Source organism: Ranitomeya imitator, chromosome 4 (assembly GCF_032444005.1).
Source record: "Ranitomeya imitator isolate aRanImi1 chromosome 4, aRanImi1.pri, whole genome shotgun sequence".
In the NCBI taxonomy this organism is placed as follows: domain Eukaryota; kingdom Metazoa; phylum Chordata; class Amphibia; order Anura; family Dendrobatidae; genus Ranitomeya; species Ranitomeya imitator.
This window is the reverse complement of record NC_091285.1, coordinates 635,092,212-635,114,042: the sequence shown is the minus strand read 5'-3', so window position 1 is coordinate 635,114,042 and position 21,831 is coordinate 635,092,212. Positions and strand designations below refer to the sequence as shown.

The following is a 21,831-nucleotide window of genomic DNA, read 5'->3' as shown; positions in this document are numbered from 1 at the left end:
GGTTCCATTTCTGCCCACAGCTGTACCTGTCTGGAATTGTGGCTCCATGCACAGCTACAACTGAGCTTTCCTCTCTCTTTTACTACAATTTTGGGGCACCAGAAATGTTCTTTCTGTATCTGAAAGGGAATGCCAGTTGTGGGGACATAGGAGCCTCGGAGCCCGGTCAAAAGATGTCCATCGGACTACTCGGTGCTGATCAACATATAGTGCGGGACAGTTATAAAAGGAATCTTCCTAGGAATGTGGAGGAGCGGAGCCCTTATGAGGAGTTTCCGGAACGCCATTGAAGACAGCACAAGGATGGTGGCAGTGGCGTAACTTGAAGCTCATGAGCCCCGATTCTAAACCTCCAACAGGACCCCCAACTATTACAGGTTTTTAATAGTAATAATAATAGTCTTTTGCCTTCCTCCCCCCTTGACTCCAGGACTCGGGTGCAAGTGCAACCCCTTCACCTATTATAGTTACGTCCCTGGTGGTGGATACAGTCTAAATATGGAAAGAATAGTGACAGATTCCCTTTATATCAATTTACCACTGTTCATCCAAGATAATTTCTTGATATCGCTGCTACTGTTCTTCCTTCACACACTATGGCCCAACATACTACAACTTCCCTCCCGGATACTTATTGGACTCAGCCTTATATTAATTAATCCCCACTCCATATCAGGACCTTCTACCTAATCCTTAACTCCCTCCTAGCCAATGTGTCTGCAAGTGCTGATATACTCAATAATGGCAGAATTTGTCTAGCAATTACTGTACAGATGACGCGACTCTTTAACCCCTTTTCCCCCCGAGGGTGGTTTGCACCACCAGGAAATGACCAGGCCCATTTTTACAATTCTGACCACTGTCCCTTTATGAGGTAATAACTCTGGAACGCTTCAACGGATCCCAGTGATTCTGAGAGAGTTTTCATGACATATTGTACTTCATAATAGTGGTAAAATTTCTTTGATATTACCTGTGTTTATTTGTGAAAAAAAATGAAAATTTGGCGAACATTTAGAAAATTTCACAATTTTCCAACTTTGACTTTTCACGCCCTTAAATCACAGAGATATGCCACACAAAATACTTAATAAATAACATTTCCCACATGTCTACTTTACATCAGCACAATTTTGGAACCAATTTTTTTTTTGCTAGAAAGTTATAAGGGTTAAAAGTTGACCAGCGATTTCTCATTTTTACAACACCATTTTTTTTTAGGGACCACATCACATTTGAAGTCACTTTGAGGGGTCTATATGATAGAAGATACCCAAAAGTGACACCATTCTAAAAACTGCACCCTTCAAGGTGCTCAAAATCACATTCAAGAAGTTTATTAACCCTTCAGGTGCTTCACAGGAATTTTTGGAGTGTGGAAAAAAAATGAACATTTAACTTTTTTTCCCCAAAAATTTACTTCAGATCCAATTTTTTTTGTTTTGACAAGGATAAGAGGAAAAAATGGACCCCAAAATTTGTTGTGCAATTTCACCTGAGTAAGCCGATACCTAATATAAGGGAGAAAACCACTGTTTGGGTGCACAGCAGAGCTCGGAAGGGAAGGAGCATCATTTGTCTTGAATGCAAAATTTGCTGCAACAATTGGCAGACACCATGTTGCGTTTGGAGAGCCTCTGATGTGCTTACAAAGTGAAAATTCCCCACAAGTGACACCATTTTGGAAACTAGACCCCTCAGGAAACAGATCTAGATGTGTGGTGAGCACATTGAACCCTCAGGTGCTCCACAGAAGTTTATAATGTTGAACCGTAAAAATAAAAAAAATCAAATTTCCCCCACAAATATGTTTTCAGCACAAAATATTGCATTTTCGTAAGGGTAACAGGATAAATTGCACCATACAATTTGTTGTGCAATTTCTCCTGAGTACGCCAATTCCCCATATGGGGGAGAAAACTACTGTTTGGGCGCACTGAAGGGCTCGGAAGGGAAGGAGCGTAATTTGACTTTTTGAATGTAAAATTTCCTGGAATCATTAGCGCACGTCATGTCCCGTTTGGAGAGTCCCTGATGTGCCTAAACAGTGGAAACCTCCCACAAGTGACCCCATTTTGGTAAACAGACCCCTCAAGGAATGTTTTTAGATGCATGTTAATCACTGTGAACTCCCGGGTGCTTCACAGAAGTTTATACCACTGAGCCGTGAAAATAATAAAATCACATTTTCCTCACAATAATGTAAATTGTTTTACAACAAACTGAGATCCATGTTTTCCTGAGTGCGCCAATGCCCCACATGTAATCGGGAAATATTTTCCAGGCACAGTGCAAAGCTCTGAAGGCAAGGAGCGCCAGATTTTACTGTCAGGGTTTGCAGGTACCATGACCCACTGGGAGAGCCAATGAGGTGCCAGAACAGCAGAACCCCCATAAGTGACCCCATTTTACAAACTACACCTCTCGGTGAATTCATCTAGCGGTGCAGTGATCATATTGACACCGTGGGTGTGTCACAGAATTTTATACCATTGAGCAGTGAAGAAAAAATAACTACATTTTTACCACCAAATTTTATGTTTAGCCCCAGATTTTACATTTTCACACAAGAAGTGGGTAAAAATGGTACCATAATGTGTCCCACAATTTCTACTGAGCAAGGCAATACCCCATAAATACCCCATATGTGGCTGTACAGTACTACTACTAGAAGAGCAGAATTCCCCCCTCAAGTGACCCCCATTTTCGAAATTATACCCCTTTGGGAATTTATCTACAGGTGTAGTGACAATTTTGACTCCAAGGGTATTTTCCGGAAAAAAGCAGCAATGAATGTTGCCAAGTGAAAATTGCAAACTGCTGCTGTTGTGACCAGTACGTTACAGTCACTAGTACGTTATGTCCAGCCTGTGCTTCTGGAGGCACGCACCCGTAAGTTAGGCAGGCTCTCATCACTTCAGAAATGACAAACGTGTACGCTATATGTGGTTTAGGTACACTGTGGAGCTCAGAAGGGAGGGGGGGGCATTTGGATTTGGTAGCTCAGAATTTGCTGAATTTCTTTGGGCGGGTCAGGAGCCATTTTGCTTTTCCAGAGCCTTGGTGCTACCAGTAACATGGAAGCCCACTATAATTCCGTTAACAAATAACGGATCTGGGTGAGGACCTGCTTTTTTGTGTGGATTGAGTTGAATCTTTTATTGAGAACATTTTACATAACGTTTGGGATCACATTTCTCTGGTGCTCTACTCTGAGCACTTTGGCGTGATTCAGATGAAAGTCCTGAGGGATCTATTCACTATAATGAGGCATTCTGGCCTCAGTTCAGCAGTGTCCATCTTTTCAGAAATGCACAAAACTGTGGCCGACGGTACTTTTATGCACGCCTAAAAAGACAGAGTTGATCATGTTTTATTCCGCTTCTTGTTCGGCGGTATAATAAAGCATTGTTTTTTGTCCTGTTTTTTGTTTATTTTTTATGGTGTTCACTAAAAGGGTTAACTAGTGGGACAGTTTTATAGGTCGTGTCTTTGCAGACGCGGTGATACCAAATCTGTGTACTTTTATTGTTTTTTGGGGGTTTTTTCATTCAAATATTTATTTAGAGATACAATATTTTTAGATTTATTATTATTATTATTATTTTATATATATATATATATATATATATACATATATATATATATATATATATACTGTATATATTCCTACAATTATTAAAAAAAAAATTCCTCAATCCTTTATGCGGGCACCATTGGATTATACAGTTAGTATTGGACACATTGGGAATTGGGTAAGGCTTGGGCGACACGTTCACTTTGAATGCAACTGCTTTTCGCAGTCACGGTACCCTTTGGGTCGTAATACGAGCCTCATTCAACTGATTATGTTGCAATGTAGCTGCTGCGTATTGCGAACTTTGGCCGCAAGGACTTGTGTTGCGGCTGACGTTACCATGTAACCTGAGCCTATATCCGTATGTGGCGAGCGCCCGCTACTGGTGGCTCTAGGTACCTGACATAAGTTTTGGGTGTGGATCACAGGAGTCATATACCCGCTTTGCATGGTAGTGACACCTCTGGCTGTCACCGTTCCTCCCGTGGTATAGATTAGACGGTATGACGTATTGCTTCATGTTGCGTTGCTGTGCCGCTATACTAAGTGTAATGATGAGCACCGACACCTAGGTTTTATTTAGTATTGTATTATTGTAGCGGCACTGCAATATTGATTGAGGCCGGACATGTCTAGTTGGAATGCATCCGGAAGTATGCAAATTGCAAACTGGCGGACGCATTATATTCCGGTCCCAGCACCGGAGAATACTTGTGAATCCAATGTGAGGATTCACAAGTCTGCCGTCACACAGAGTTACTGCAAACTTGTTGCCTAAGGCTGGACAACCCATTTTAAAGAGAAACTTCAGCACCCTTGACCACATCAGACCCTTTCACTGTATAGGCAGGATTGTATGGCAGTATTATTTATTATTATTATTATTATTATTTATTTATATAGCACCATTGAATCCATGGTGCTTTACATGAGAATGGGTTACATACAAGTTACAGATATCACTTACAGTAAACAAACTAACAATGACAGACTGATACAGAGGGGCGAGGACCCTGCCCTTGCGGGCTTACATTCTACAGGATTATGGGGAAGGAGGGTTGCAATAGCTCCTGTGTTGGTGAGGCGGCAGCTTCGGTAGTGATGAGGAGGCAGTGGGGTCAGTGCAGGCTGTAGGCTTTCCTGAAGAAATGGGTCTTCAGGTTCCGTCTGACGGATCCAAATGTGGTTGATAGTCGGATGTGTTGGGGCACAGAATTCCAGAGGATGGGGGATATTCGGGAGAAGTCTTGGAGGCGATTGGATGAGGAGCGAATAAGTGTGGAGGAGAGAAGGAGGTCTTGGGAGGACCGGAGATTACGTGAGGGAAGATATTGGGAGATTAGCTCAGAGATATATGGAGGAGACAGGTTATGGATGGTTTTGTAGGTCAGTATTAGTAATTTGAACTGGATACGCTGAGGGAATGGGAGCCAGTGAATAGATTTGCAGAGGGGGGAAGCGGAGGAGTAGCGAGGAGAGAGATGAATTAGTCGGGCAGCAGAGTTAAGGATGGACTGGAGAGGTGCAAGGGTGTTAGCAGGGAGGCCGCAGAAAAGGATGTTGCAGTAGTCAAGGCGGGAGATGATGAGGGCATGCACATTTTAGTAGATTGACAGTTGAGGAAAGGACAGATTCTGGAGATATTTTTGAGCTGGAGGCGACAGGAGGTGGAAAGAGCTTGGATGTGCGGTTTGAAGGACAGGGCAGAGTGGAAGGTTACTCTGAGGCAGCGGACTTCCAGTACGGGGAAAAGAATGATGTCATTGATTGCGATAGATAGGTCAGGTAAGGAAGATCTATGGGATGGAGGAAAGATGATGAGTTCAGATTTGTCCACATTGAGTTTTAGGAAGCGAGAGGAGAAGGAGGATATGGCTGATAGGTACTCTGGGATTCTGGACAGCAGAGTGGTGACGTCTGGGCCAGAGAGCTAGATCTGAGTGTCATCAGCATAGAGGTGATACTGGAATCCATGGAACTTTATGAGTTGTCCCAGGCCAAGTGTATAGATTGAGAAGAGTAGGGGTCCTAGAAAAGAGCCTTGAGGGACTCCAACAGAGAGAGAGTGGGATGAGGAGGTAGTATGGGAGTGGGAGACGCTGAATGTGCGGTTGGAAAGGTATGAGGCGATCCAGGATAGGGCGAGGTCTTTGATGCCAAAGGAGGAGAGGATCTGTAGCAGGAGGCAGTGGTCAACTGTGTCGAAAGGAGAGGACAGGTCTAGAAGGAGCAGTACAGAGTATTGTCCATTAGCTTTGGTGGTAAATAGGTCGTCAGTGATTTTGGTCAGGGCTGTCTCAGTTGAGTGATGGGGGCGAAAACCAGATTGTAGATTGTCAAAGAGCAAGTTAGATGAGAGGTGGGAGGAAAGTTCAGCGTGGACGTGCTGCTCCAGGAGTTTGGAAGCGAATGGGTTGATCGAGGGTTGGCTTTTTAAGGATAGGCGTGATTGTTAAAAGTTTTGAATAACTGTTTGGGGTTGTAGGATAGGGAAGATACGAGGGTTGTGAAGTAGGCCTGTGTAGCAGAGGTGAGAGCAGATTTAAAAGCGAGTGTTGCTTGTTTGAATACAGTGAAGTCGTCTTGCAAGTGTTTTCTTCCAACGCCGCTCCGCAACCCTGGACACTTGCCGGGGCTTTTTAGTGGTGTTATTGTGCCAGGGTTGTGATACGTCGCACTCTGCCATGGACGAGAGGAGCAATTGTGTCAATAACTGATGTGAGAGTGGCATTGTAGAAAGCAGCAGCACTGTCTGTGTCGTGGAGTGAGGATATGGATGCCAGTGGTAGGATGGAGTCAGAGAGTGTGTGGGTGTCTAGGTGTGCGAGGTTTCTGCGGGGGTGCGCATGTTGCTGGACATGAGTGACCGGAGAGGAGGACAGAGATGAGAAGGTGAGCAGATGGTGGTCGCATAGAGGGAGAGGGGAGGTGGTGAAGTAAGATAGAGAGCAACTATTTATTTAGACTGCAGAGCAAATATGTGTGGGAAATATTGTTACATGGGCATTAAATAGAATTATTTTACTAGTATTTGGATCCTGTATGGAAGTATTATTTAGCTGTTGTTTGGCGGTTTTATTATTTGGTCACTGATATGTAGGTTTTATTTGTTTTTGAATCAATAGTTGGGTAAAAGTACATATGTATCGCTATATAAACATTATATATATATGGACCTGGAGGAAGCCACATGTGGTGCCGAAACATGTCGCCCGTTAGGGATTGAATGTATGCAATACTGTTATTGAAGAAATCTGGAAGTTTTTAATGGATAAATAAAAGGTATATTTTACTCTACCATTGGACTGATCACTGGAGAAACAAAACGTTTTTTCTTTACATTTGTGGATTTATCCCAATCCGTTTTCCATGCGAACTGTAACCACAGGTTGGATGTATTCCTGTTTCTTCAAAGCAGTGAGCTGGCTTTGCCCAAAACTCTTATCTATCTATCTATCTATCTATCTATCTATCTATCTATCTATCTATCTATTTATCTATCTATCTATCTATCTATCTGTCTATCTATCTATCTATCCATACAGTACAGACCAAAAGTTTGGACACACCTTCTCATTTAAATATTTTTCTGTATTTTCATGACTATGAAAATTGTACATTCACACTGAAGGCATCAAAACTATGAATTAACACATGTGGAATTATATACTTAACAAAAAAGTGTGAAACAACTGAAAATATGTCTTATATTCTAGGTTCCTCAAAGTAGCCACCTTTTGCTTTGATGACTGCTTTGCACACTCTTGGCATTCTCTTGATGAGCTTCAAGAGGTAGTCACCGGGAATGGTCTTCCAACAATTTTGAAGGAGTTCCCAGAGATGCTTAGCAGTTGTTGGCCCTTTTGCCTTCACTCTGCGGTCCAGCTCACCCCAAACCATCTCGATTGGGTTTAGGTCTGGTGACTGTGGAGGCCAGGTCATCTGGCGTAGCACCCCATCACTCTCCTTCTTGGTCAAATAGCCCTTACACAGCCTGGAGGTGTGTTTGGGGTCATTGTACTGTTGAAAAATAAATGATGGTCCAACTAAACGTAAACTGGATGGTATAGGATGCCGCTGCAAGATGCTGTGGTAGCCATGCTGGTTCAGTATGCCTTAAATTTTGAATAAATCCACAACAGTGTCACCAGCAAAGCACCCCCACACCATCACACCTCCTCCTCCATGCTTCACAGTGGGAACCAGGCATGTAGAGTCCATCCATTCACCTTTTCTGCGTCGCACAATGACACAGTGGTTGGAACCAAAAATCTCAAATTTGGACTCATCAGACCAAAGCAGAGATTTCCACTGGTCTAATGTCCATTCCTTGTGTTCTTTAGCCCAAACAAGTCTCTTCTGCTTGTTACCTGTCCTTAGCAGTGGTTTCCTAGCAGCTATTTTACCATGAAGGCCTGCTGCACAAAGTCTCCTCTTAACAGTTGTTGTAGAGATGTGTCTGCTGCTAGAACTCTGTGTGGCATAGACCTGGTCTCTAATCTGAGCTGCTGTTAACCTGCGAATTCTAAGGCTGGTGACTCGGATAAACTTATCCTCAGAAGCAGAGGTGACTCTTGGTCTTCCTTTCCTGGGGCGGTCCTCATGTGAGCCAGTTTCTTTGTAGCGCTTGATGGTTTTTGCCACTGCACTTGGGGACACTTTCAAAGTTTTCCCAATTTTTCGGACTGACTGACCTTAATTTCTTAAAGTAATGATGGCCACTCATTTTTCTTTACTTAGCTGCTTTTTTCTTGCCATAATACAAATTCTAACAGTCTATTCAGTAGGACTATCAGCTGTGTATCCACCAGACTTCTGCACAACACAACTGATGGTCCCAACCCCATTTATAAGGCATGTAATCCCACTTATTAAACCTGACAGGGCACACCTGTGAAGTAAAAACCATTCCCGGTGACTACCTCTTGAAGCTCATCAAGAGAATGCCAAGAATGTGCAAAGCAGTCATCTTAGCAAAAGGTGGTTACTTTGAAGAACCTAGAATATAAGACATAATTTTCAGTTGTTTCACACTTTTTTGTTAAGTATATAATTCCACATGTGTTAATTCATAGTTTTGATGCCTTCAGTGTGAATGTACAATTTTCATAGTCATGAAAATACAGAAAAATCTTTAAATGAGAAGGTGTGTCCAAACTTTTGGTCTGTACTGTGTATATATATATATATATATATATATATATATATATATATATATATATAAAACAAGAACAGCTGTTAAGAATATTGAGGACCCTACTTTGCTTTTTGCCAAGGACTCAATTTTCTATAAAACTGGCCCCGTCCCAAGATGTAAATTTCATATGCAAGCCTTCACTGCCTGTATCGACCACCTGGAATTAAGAGGTAATGGTCGTCGCAATGTCGTGATGTCTGACATTACGTGTCACTTTACAATTGATTAACTTTGCAAAACTAATCATTTCTTAAAAATGGAGTAACGAAGGAGCCGGTGTGAGTTATGACAAGGCCTGTGAGGAGGATTCTTACTTGTCCCACGACAGAGAATACTTTTTTAGGTTCATTTTTGTGAAGTTTTGTTTTATTTGACAAAAATTCCTTCTAAAAATCATAAATTGCTGAAAAAACAAAATTGTTCTCGCTTCAAGTAATCAATCTCACCAGTGGCATTGTATCCTGGGGAAGATGGACTGAAGCCCACTGACTCGGTGATCAGCGTGTTGTACGGGCTGCTGCCAACACGACTCTGCAACACAGGATTTGTCAGCAAGTGGTTTCCCATTGTGCCTGGGGGGAGACGATAAACAATAGTCAGTCTTCTGGATCCAGGACCAGGAAGACATAAGGAAATGTCTTGTAATACCGTATTTAAGACATCGGCAACCGCTGATGCTCACCTCTGTTGAGAGTCGGGGTGCTGTTAAGGTCTCCAGCAATGAAGGACGATTCTGTCTGTTTCCTCACTGTGTCGTTCCACATCCTGCGGATTCGGCTCTGGGTGTAATATCGACTATTAACGGTTGACTTCAAAGTGCCATGTTCAGCTCCTGGGCCCCTCACGCAACAGTATGAGTGTCTCAGACATTTACTGTACTCTTTATGTACCTGTATGGGCAGCGGATTCACAATATTAACATTGAGGTAGCACAATTCTGGGGCATCCTGACTCCTCGATATCCAAGCATCCCTCAGCACCATCTGTGGTTTGGTGTGAGGTCCTATAGAAACTATACAATGGTGCTGTGCAGTGTTCCCAACCCGTGGTTCTCACTGCTGAAAAGTGACCGTTCCCAGAAAGCCCTGACACCCACAGCCCTATGTACTATTTTAGAATATAATACATATATGGACCAGGTAAAAATCTTGTAAAGAGTAGCTAAACATGTTTTATATAAGGGTCCAAAATCCAAGGAACCAGACATTTTCCTCTAATCAATTGGTTTATTAAGTTACAGCATACTCAGAGCAAATAACATGCAACGTTTCAGCCACATGGTGCCTTTGTCAAGCCATAAGTGAAAGGAAGTGTACACTTATGGCTTGACGAAGGCCCTATGTGGCTGAAACGTTGCATCTTATTTGTTCTGTGTATGCTGTAACTTATTAAATCGATTAATCGGAGGAGAATGTCTGGTGCTTTGGATTTTGGAGCATTGGATGATTTGACCATGGTGTGGAGAGTTGTATCAAGCTTGCACAGACTGCAGAACAGTTCTCGGGAGAGTACCATTTGTAAACGTTTTATATAGCTATCTTCCATCTGTTGCAAAGTTATGAATTTTTGTAATATACTTTATTACCTAATTTTGCTTCCTTCTGTCCCAGAACATTATGCTGCACTGCTGTCTTAATGACCAGGATATGTCCTTTTAGAAGCTGCTTTCAACAGCTGCTCTGCAATATCTTCACACTATATTCAAACAGTTTGTGTATGGAAATTCCCCTGTCTGAGTACAGGGGTGGGGAGCATAAAGGCTCCAATAGAGGTATCCCAGTACACAAACTGACTTAATATGGTATATGGATTTTTGCAGAGCAGCAGTCGAAAGGCACTTCTAAAGCAGCATAAATTGGCCATTGAAGCAGCACTGCAGCGTAATATTCTGGGGAAAAAAGGAAACAAAATTAGGTAATGAAGTATATTACAAAAATTCATAACTTTGGAATGTTGTTATGATAATTAAAGGGACTCTGTCACCAAGTTTTTACTACCTAATCTAAGAACAGCATAATGTAGGGACAGATACCCTGATTCCAGCGATGTGTCACTTACTGGGCTGCTTGCTGTAATTTTGTATGGTGCCACTATTTTTTCAACAGGAGATTCTCACTACAGGACTAGTAAAGCTGCTGTCAGGTAGTCCAACCACACCCCCACTACTGATTGTTAGCTTTCTGCCTATGCACAGTATACATAGAAAGCTGCCAGTGATGTTGATGGAATTACACAGAGCTCAGCATTCAGAGCACTGCTAGATCGGTAACAGATAAATGTTTTTTAATCAAAACTACTGCAAGCACTAAAGTAAGTGATACATCATTGGTATCAGGGGCTCAGCTTCTACATCATGCTGCTTTCAAATGGGATAGCTACAGTAGTTTTTACAAACTAGTAGTGCTCAATGTTTTTAAGATGTAACGTTTTTTTCAGTACGGTGATTTCTGTGCCGTATATCTCGGCAATTTGCAGTGGTGGAGCTCTCATACTGATCTTACATTGTGTGTTTGCCATTATCGGTTTCTGGAGAGTATAATTGCAGTGGAGTGTCCTTCAGCTAAGGCCATGTTATTTGTGAGATTCCCCGCAAGCTTCATGTTACAGATGTGATGCCCTGAACGCTTACCTTCTTCTGGAGAGCGCAATGGAAGATAAAGATGAACAAGCCTTGCAGAGCATTAAAGGTCGTAAAGAGATAAGCCAGAACCAGAGACTCCTTATTAATGAACAGAAGTCCGAATGCCCAAGTGAGACCAAGAAGGAAGAGCAACGTGACGGCTCCCAAAGCCCAGGACCTGAGGAAAGAGAAAACAAAAAAACGCATATGTTCTTGAAAACATAACTAATAAGAAAGGACGAAGGCGAAAGCATGGAGAGTAGGGGGGAACACGGGAGAAGAGAAGATGTAGGATTTGCCAAGAGCTCTCACTTGATGTTCTCCAGGCGGCTGGAATCCGGCTTTAGGACAGAAGAGGAGCGAAGCATCTTGTGAAGAGTGACCAAGAGGATCAGAAGGTTCACCTGGAGTGAAAAAATATAGATTTTACATGGGAGAAATGGGGAGATACATGGTAATGTAGGAAAGGAGGCCCCTGCCGGCCCCATTCAATGACTATTGGGACAATTCCTCAGTCCGTTGTCCAGTTACAGGAGAAACCACCAAACAGAAGAGGGCCTTTGTGCAACAACAATATATGGGCCCTTAGCAGCCTAATACCTCATCACAAACCAACCTGGATCTGGAGGTGGAGGTGGCCCCCTTACCTCTTGGGCCCTTCTACGAGTGCCCAGGCGGCACCAATGGTATGTCCACCTGTCCCTGTGGACAGCATAGTCCTACTCAAAATTACATCTCGATTTTGGTACAGGGGATGGCACAAACCTGACTTTGCCCCACCCATAGTAGAGGGGTTCTCCACCCCATTATCACCTATGTCATTCATATAGGGTTACTTTCAGCCCAGCAATTCTTTTTATGTTTGGTGGTTGAATTCTGTATCTTCTCATAATTATGCAGAGCTTAAGAAAATATGTAAAACATAAAATAAATGAACGTGGCATGAAAGACTAGAACACTTCCCACAAACTCTCTCCAACCTGAACCTGGACCTGCATACAGAATGATATCCATATTTTGCCACAAGTGTAAAATGCCCTTGTCAGAGCAAGTCTTAGTGTAGTAGAAAACATACGGAGGCTGCGCCTTAGAACGCCGCAGGGCCGATCTGCCATCAAAGTTCTGCTCCAGCGGAGTCAGTCTGCCATCACTTAAAAAATACAACCCTTAAGCTGTATTGAAAACTGTATATTAATTAAAATACCTAATTGGTCCTAGGAGGGAACTATTGTCATTTTTTTCCCCTTTAATTTTTACATTTTTATTACAAGCATCATTTGGTTAAGACCTGATGGTTGAAATTAACTTCTCAAAAGCAAGAAAGTCAGTAACAGATGTGCCGTACTTGTATCCTTCAGAGCTACACATGAGACTCGAGCGTCTCTACACAGTACAGGTGTAGTAGCGCTGAGTTTGTCCTTTAGGGCTCGCTCACACCGCCGTATACATCGGACGAGCACTGTCTGATTTTTTTATCGGGTAGCACTCGGGCCAATGTTAGTCAATGGGGGCAATGCTGGTGACCGATCTTTTTCAATGACAGAATCTGAAATCGGATGCAACTCTGCCCGTTCAATGCAAGTGTATTACTTGAGGCCGGAAACAATCAAGTCGGATTTTGCGTGTCGCATTCTTTTGGTCACGTGCCTGCCATTCCCGGTGCTCACACCAGAGAGTCCTCACAGTGTGCAGTGTGCGCGATGCGAGGATTCACAAGTGGAATCCTCACAGTGTGCAGTGTGCACGATGCGAAGATTCACAAGTCGAATCCTCACAGTGTGAGGTGTGCGATGCGAGGATTCACAATTCGAATCCTCACAGTGTGCACGATGCGAGGATTCACAAGTTGAATCTTCACAGTGTGCAGTGTGTGCGATGCGAGGATTCACAAATCGAATCCTCACAGTGTGCAGTGTGTGCGATGCGAGGATTCACAAGTCGAATCCTCACAGTATGCAGTCTGTGCGATGCGAGGATTCACAAGTCGAATCCTCACAGTGTGCAGTGTGCACGATGCGAAGATTCACAAGTCGAATCCTCACAGTGTGCAGTGTGTGCGATGCGAGGATTCACAATTCGAATCCTCAGTGTGCATGATGCGAGGATTCACAAGTCGAATCCTCACAGTATGCAGTGTGCGCGATGTGAGGATTCACAAGTTGAATCTTCACAGTGTGCAGTGTGTGCGATGCGAGGATTCACAAATTGAATCCTCACAGTGTGCAGTATGTGCGATGCGAGGATTCACAAGTCGAATCCTCACAGTGTGCAGTGTGCGCAATGCAAGGATTCACAAGTTGAATCTTCACAGTGTGCAGTGTGTGCGATGCGAGGATTCACAAGTCGAATCCTCACAGTGTGCAGTGTGCGCAATGCGAGGATTCACAAGTTGAATTCTCACAGTGTGCAGTGTGCGTAATGCGAGGATTCACAAGTCGAATCCTCACAGTGTGCGCGATGTGAGGATTCACAAGTCGAATCCTCACAGTGTGCAGTGTGCGCAATGCAAGGATTCACAAGTTGAATCTTCACAGTGTGCAGTATGTGCGATGCGAGGATTCACAAGTCGAATCCTCACAGTGTGCAGTGTGCGCAATGCAAGGATTCACAAGTTGAATCTTCACAGTGTGCAGTGTGTGCGATGCGAGGATTCACAAGTCGAATCCTCACAGTGTGCAGTGTGCGCGATGCGAGGATTCACAAGTTGAATTCTCACAGTGTGCAGTGTGCGTAATGCGAGGATTCACAAGTCGAATCCTCACAGTGTGCGCGATGTGAGGATTCACAAGTCGAATCCTCATAGTGTGCAGTGTGCGCGATGTGAGGATTCACAAGTCGAATCCTCACAGTGTGCGCGATGCGAAGATTCACAAGTCAAATCCCCACAGTGTGCAGTGTGCACGACGGGAGGAGTCACAAGTGGAATCCTCACAGTGTGCAGTTTGTGCAATGCGAGGATTCACAATTCGAATCCTCACAGTTTGCAGTGTGCGCGATGCGAGGATTGACAAGTTGAATCTTCACAGTGTGCAGTGTGTTCGATGCGAGGATTCACAAGTCGAATCCTCACAGTGTGCAGTGTGTGTGATGCGAGGATTCACAAGTCGAATCCTCACAGTGTGCAGTGTGCATGATGCGAGGAGTCACAAGTGGAATCCTCACAGTGTGCAGTTTGTGCGATGCGAGGATTCACAATTCGAATCCTCACAATTTGCAGTGTGCGCGATGCGAGGATTTACAAGTTGAATTTTCACAGTGTGCAGTGTATTCGATGCGAGGATTCACAAGTCGAATCCTCACAGTGTGCAGTGTGCGTGATGCGAGGATTCACAATTCGAATCCTCACAGTGTGCAGTGTGTGCGATGCGAGGATTCACAAGTAGAATCCTCGCAGTGTGCGTGATGCTAGGATTCAAAAGTCGAATCTTCACAGTGTGCAGTGTGCACGATGCGAGGATTTACAAGTCGAATCCTCACAGAGTGCAATGTGCGCGATGCGAGGATTCACAAGTTGAATCTTCACAGTGTGCAGTGTGTGCGATGCAAGGATTCACAAGTGGAATTCTCACAGTGTGCAGTGTGCGCGATGCGAGGATTCACAAGTGGAATCCTCACAGTGTGTGCGATGCGAGGATTCACAAGACTGCAGTCACATAGAGTGACTGCAGACTAGTCGTTTTAGACCTGACAACCCCTTTAAGGCCGGTTTCACACGTCCAGATAATTCCGGTACCGGAAAAAAATCGGTACCGGAATTATCCGTGTCCGTGTGCCCCTACGTTTCTGTGGCACATCAGTGTGGCACGCGTGCGGCACACGTGTGCCGCCCGTGTGCCCACTGGGTACCACACGCACCGTGCTGGGTACCACACGTACCAGCATCTGGTGCTGAAGCCCCGAATCATATCTGTTGTGAATTCTGTTGTCGGGCTCCCTCCTGTGGTCATGAATGGTACTTCGGCTGGTTCTGTCCATGGACTTCCTCTGGTGGGTGTTTCTGAGTTTCCTTCCACAGGTGACGAGGTTAATTTGTTAGCTGGCTGCTCTATTTAACTCCACTTAGATCTTTGCTCCATGCCACCTGTCAATGTTCCAGTATTGGTCTTGTTCACTCCTGGATCGTTCTTGTGACCTGTCTTCCCAGCAGAAGCTAAGTTCCTGCTAGTTTTTCTTTGGTTTGCTATTTTTCTATCCAGCTTGCTATTTTTATTGTCGTCCTGCTTGCTGGAAGCTCTGGGACGCAGAGGGAGCGCCTCCGCACCGTGAGTCGGTGCGGAGGGTCTTTTTGCGCCCTCTGCGTGGTCTTTTTGTAGGTTTTTGTGCTGACCGCAAAGCAACCTTTCCTATCCTCAGTCTGTTCAGTAAGTCGGGCCTCACTTTGCTAAATCTATTTCATCTCTGTGTTTGTATTTTCATCTTTACTCACAGTCATTATATGTGGGGGGCTGCCTTTTCCTTTGGGGAATTTTTCTGAGGCAAGGTAGGCTTTATTTTTCTATCTTCAGGGCTAGCTAGTTCCTTAGGCTGTGCCGAGTTGCATAGGGAGCGTTCGGAGCAATCCACGGCAATTTCTAGTGTGTGTGATAGGATTAGGGATTGCGGTCAGCAGAGTTCCCACGTCCCAGAGCTCGTCCTTTATTATCAGTAACTATCAGGTCATTCTGTGTGCTCTTAACCACCAGGTCCATTATTGTCCTGACCACCAGGTCATAACACATATCTTCCCTGCAGCAGCGTTTGCTGCAGAGAAGATATGAATAATAGTGTTTAAAATAAAGATCTATGTGCCCATCGACCTCCCACTCCCGGTGCGCCCCCCCCCCCCGCTGTTCTGAAAATACTCACCCGGCTCGCTCCCTCGCGGCGCTGCTTCCTGTTCTGGTCGCATCTTCTCCTTTATGCGGTCACGTGGGGCCGCCGATTATATTGATGAATATGCGGCTCCACCCCTCCACCCCTTTATTTTAAACACTATTATTCATATCTTCTCTGCAGCAAACGCTGCTGTAGGGAAGATATGAATCGGGGCTTCAGCACCAGTGGGGGGGACAGCGCTTACTGTAGCGCTGTCCCCTGCACGTCACACGGACTGCACACGGACAACGTCCGTGTGCGGTACGTCTTTTACACGGACCCATTGACTTTAATAGATCCGTGTAATACGTGCGCTCCCACGAACACTGACATGTCTACGTGTTTGGCACACGGAGACACGGTCCGCAAAAAATCAATGACATCTGCACAGATGCATTGATTTTTATGTGTCTACGTGTGTCAGTGGCTCCGGTACGTGAGGAAGCTGTCACCTCACGTACCGGAGACACTGACGTGTGAAACCGGCCTAAGCCATAGTCCATGTCCAAAGTGGTTTCTAGAATCAGGTTTTTGTTGTTAGGGGACTGTTTTTGGTAAAGTGAAATTAATGATATTTGAGATGTCTGGTGATTCCTTAATTACTATATCTCAAATATTCTCAATTTGCAATCTGCAAGACTTGCACTCTCAGGGTTTTATATTAATAAATGTTATTTAATTATTTAATTTATTTAATAATGAAAAGTGCTGAAACTTTTTAATACATATTTGTTTAATTTTGTCACCATTTTTGAGATCTCTGTTGTCTGTGGGCGAAAACCCGCACACTCCTAATATTTTTCACAGCTGGTGGTTTGCTGCAATTGCATTATGTCCTTAATGAGCTAAGGTAGTGGATACATTTGACCAAAGTAAATTAAAAAAAGTTGTATAACTTTCAATTATGCAATGACTAAACTATATTTACAAAAACCCAGCAAAATCCTAAAGGCTACGTTCCCGCGATGAGTATAGGGCCGGGGTCACATTAGCGTATTGCATCGGATGCGATATGCTAATGACCCTTGGCTCCTGCTCGCAGCAGAGCAGGAGCCGAGTGTCATGCGTCTGTGCTCCGATTCTCTCGCACAGGGTGGATCGGATCACAGCTGCGGAGGAGGCGGAGAAATGAATTTCTCCATCTCTCCATTGCTGGGGTCCGCTTATAGCGCACATCACTCGGATGTTATCCGAGTGGTGTGCGCTGTCTCACTCGCACTCATAGGCTTATATGGGTGCGAGTGAGCCGAGAGTTTTCCTCGGTCCAAGACAATCGCAGCATGCTGCGATTGTCTCGGACCGAGAAAAACGGCCGACAAAAAGTCGGCTGCTGGGAGCGGCCCCATATGTTAACATTGGTCCAAGTGCAATGCGATTTTTTTATCGCATTGCACTCGGCCATTTTAAACGCCAGTGTGACGCCGGCCTAAGGCTGCCGTCACACCAGCAGTATTCGGTCAGTATTTTACCTCAGTATTTCTCAGCCAAAACCAGGAGTGGGTGATAAATGCAGAAGTGGTGCATATGTTTCTATTATACTTTTCCTCTAATTGTTCCACTCCTGGTTTTGGCTTACAAATACTGATGTAAAATACTGACCAAATACTGATAGAGTGACGGCAGCCTAAGGCTTTGTGCACACGTTGCGGATTAGGCTTAGGAATTTCTGGTGCGGATTCTGCCTCTCCTGGCAGAAAACGCACCTGCGGTTCCGCAGCGTTTTTTGTGTGTTTCCGCATTGTTTTTTTGTGCGTTTTTGCTGCGTTTCTTTTTCCTGATTTGCTGCGGTTTTTACCCCTGCAGTTTTCTATAATGGAATGGGTACAAAAACGCTGCAGATTCACAAAAAAGAAGTGGCATGCTACTTCTTATAAACCGCACCGTTTCCGCAGCGGATTTTCTGCAAAGTGTGCACAGCATTTTTTTTCTCATTGATTTACAATGTATTGTAAATCAATTACGGATCTGCAGCGTTTCTATACCGCAAAAAAAACGCTGCGGATCCGCAGAGAATCCGCAACGTGTGCACATACCCTTAGATGAGTTTTTGATGTTGCAGATTCTTTGTACCTATTAAATAAATTAGATTCATTGCGTGTTTTTTGTGGGGGTTTTTTTTTGCTGCATTTTATGTCTTTTTTTGGTGTGTCATTGTATGGAAAAAAATCTGCACATAAAACTCAGCGTACCAACAAGAGAAATTGGCATATTGAGGATCTGAGATTTCTATAAATCCCATCCACTGTGCTGGAACGAAAATAAGCAGCGTCAAAAACTCACCAAAAACTCATTGTGAGAACTTAACCTAAGACTCCAGAACAGCACAGAAAGGAGAAAAACCGCAAATACAGAAAAGCAGTGCAATCTTTTAGGGCTCATTCACACATTGGTTTTCACAGTTTTTGTTTAGTACGTTTGCTATCTGTTATTTTTACGAATAGATCACGGACCCAATACAATGAATGCTCCTTTTCACATCTTTACTTTCTGCGACCGATTGTTATAAAAAATTTTAAAAAATGTAGACATCTACTTTGATCCACGCTATGTATTAAAACTCGTCAATGGCTCCATGAAAAAAATAGCACACAGATGTCATCTCTGATTTGTCTGTACTTTACTGTTTAATTGGTAGGAGAAGACATTTTTTCTTCTTCATGCGACAATAAAGATATTCAACAAGGTTGTAAAAAGCGACACATGGATCAAAAATGAATCCAGCACTCACGTATGAGAAAAAAAAACCGATGATGTGTGTGAAACCAGCAATAGAAGGAGAAAGAGTCTACGGAAAAGAGGAGAGAAGATAGAAAACCGCAAAGCAGATTTCATAAACCTTGCAATTATCCAGGCATGTGTATATCCTTATCTAAGCTGGTGCTTATTTTTTGCAAAAATATCACATTTTTTTAGTGTTTTTTTACAGCAAAAAATTAGCTGTAGCTGGTTCCTCTCCTGTAACACTTTCCCCAAAGGCTTCAGAAAAGCAAAAAAATAATGAATAGCTGGGAGAATCTAGCACTTGAGATCGATTAAAATTCCAATTCTTTCTTATTATTATTTTTATTAATTAATATAATTAAATAATGAATACATCCAAAAATAGCACATGATCGGAAAGGTATAAAAACAAATATCAATGTGTTTCAGGAGTATATACCAACCTTAGTCAAGGTACGTATTACTAACAAAATGTACCATGTTTAAAGGTAGGCTAACCACCTGAAATGCTTTTGGGCCTTGTACCATGAGTAAGGGTAGTCTAACCACCTGAAATGCTTTTGGGCTGTGTACCATGACAAAGGGTTGTCTTAGCACCTGAAACGCGTTTGGATCATGTACCATGAGTAAGGGTAGTTTAACCACCTGAAACGCATTTGGGCCGTGTAACGCGTTTAGGTTGTGTGCTGTGAGTAAGGGTAGTCTACCACCTGAAATGGGCTGTGTACCATGAGTAAAGGTAGTCTTAGCACCTCAAATGCAGGTGGGCCATGTACCATGAGTAAGGGTTGTCTTAGCACCTGAAACTCGTTTGAGTAGTGTACCATAAGTAAGGGTAGTCTGACCACCTGAAATGCTTTTGGGCCGTGTACCATGAGTAAGGGTAATCTAACCACCTGAAATGCGTTTAAAGCAATAAAATACTTGGCACTCAGGAGATCTTTATGCATGATCAGAAGTGAACAATTCGTTTATTTAGTGCATCCAGCTCAAACATTAAACGTTTTTGGTCTAATCAAAAGACCTTCATCAGAAACAATTTTTGGAGTACTGGAAGACACGAAGAGTAAATGTGGGCCCACAGGGGTGCCAACAATCGGCAAAGTCCGGGAGGAGAAGGCGCCTTGAAGAATCTGGAAATGCGGGAGCAGAGCGCTGTAGGAGGGCAAGAAGCTCGCAGTGGCGAAAGCGCTGAATCCTCAAAGGGCACCGGCGCCGTACAGCAGGGGTCGCGTACTCCCGGGACTGCATAAAGATCTCCTGAGTGCCAAGTATTTTATTGCTTTGATTTGACGGGTTGGAAACCTAACTTGCGCACCTCCAAGAAGCCAAGAGTGCCGTGTTTAATATTGCTGAAATGCGTTTAAGCCGTGTACCATGAGTAAGGATAGTCTTACCACCTGAAACGCGTTTGGGTCATTTACCATGAGGAAGGGTAGTCTAACCACCTGAAACGCGTTTGTGCCTTGTACCATGAGTCAGGGTAGTCTAACTAGCTGAAATGTGTTTGGACTGTGTACCATGAGTAAAGGTAGTCTTAGCACCTGAAATGCAATTGGGCCGTGTACCATAAGTAAGGGTAGTCTAGCCACCTAAAACGCATTTGGACCGTGTACCATGAGTAAGGGTTGTCTTAGCACCTGAAACGCGTTTGAGCAGTGTACCATGAGTAAGAGTAGTCTAACCACCTGAAATGCTTTTGGGCCGTGTACCATGAGTAAGGGTAGTCTAACCACCTGAAACGCATTTGAGCCATGTACCATGACAAAGGGTTGTCTTAGCACCTGAAATGCGTTTGGTTCATGTACCATGAGTAAGGGTAGTCTAACCATCGGAAACGCGCTTGGGTTGTGTGCTATGAGTAAGGGTTAATCTAACCACCTGAAACGCATTTGGGTCATGTACCATGAGGAAGGGTAGTCTATCCACTTGAGACTCATTGTTTTTTTTCTGTTTTAATAACTTTTCTATAATGAGCTATTTTTGCATGTATTAATAAAGAAGCGAGTGCTGGATTCTACCTACTCTACGTGATCAATTCTGGAAAGTCGGTCCTGCTACACTTTTCATGCATCAAAGACACCGGTGAAATATCTATATCATTATTTGTGCATAGAAGTTGTGATCTGATCGTTTTCTCTGCCTATTTTTTTTTAATTATAAAAGTGCCATAAAAAATTCTTGTAAACAACAAATTAAAATAAAAAAATAATACACTGCAAAAAGTGTGAAGGAGGCTTTAAAAAACTTTTTAGAGTTGCAGATACTTGGTCAAAGATCATAAATAAGTAGGATGGAAATCTTGTTCCTTCTTTCCTATGAATACACTGATTTAATTATTGCTCATGGATAGGAATCAATTAGTGATGCAACATAACCCACGGACTACACGATACATGTGCCTAGTTGTGTAAGGTTAGGGCTACAGAGACGTGTTGTGCACCAAAAATATTGGTGTGACCTGTCCGTGAATCCCTATCATTGGACTGTTCTGTTCAACTTGGCTGTAAGAAAAAATAAATAAATAGACATGTTGCGTGTGATTTACAATTACATATATGACTTACATTGAAGTCTAAGGGGCAAAGTCACATACAACTTTTGCAAACCACAAATTCTAAAGGTTTAGACTTTTTACAGTTGCGCATCACAATTCAACCACATTGACAATCCTTAGATGTGATGGAATATCTCTGTGTAGTCCTAACCCTATGCAAAATGGACTATTTGAGTAGTGACGCTTAGCATAAGAGTAGAAGAGTGAGAAAAAAAAGGAGACATAAAGGAGAGCAGAAAACATAATGCCGGATAAAGTTAAGCAGTGACAGTGAGCTAAAGAGAAAGGACACCAGTATCATTACT

At 43.4% G+C, this 21,831-nt stretch overlaps 1 protein-coding gene across 3 annotated transcripts in view; it reads right to left on the bottom strand.

Moving 5' to 3' along the window:
- Window positions 1-21,831, bottom strand: part of ADGRL1 (adhesion G protein-coupled receptor L1) — a 465,551-nt gene that overhangs the window by 17,270 nt on the left and 426,450 nt on the right. For all 3 annotated transcript variants that reach the window (XM_069766790.1, XM_069766789.1, XM_069766791.1), the window contains 4 exons: window positions 11,707-11,798; window positions 11,404-11,572; window positions 9,457-9,664; window positions 9,221-9,346 (listed from right to left, as the gene is read on the bottom strand). In XM_069766790.1, coding sequence (XP_069622891.1) covers window positions 9,221-9,346; window positions 9,457-9,664; window positions 11,404-11,572; window positions 11,707-11,798 — 595 coding nt within the window. The remainder of the gene's footprint in view (window positions 1-9,220; window positions 9,347-9,456; window positions 9,665-11,403; window positions 11,573-11,706; window positions 11,799-21,831) is intronic.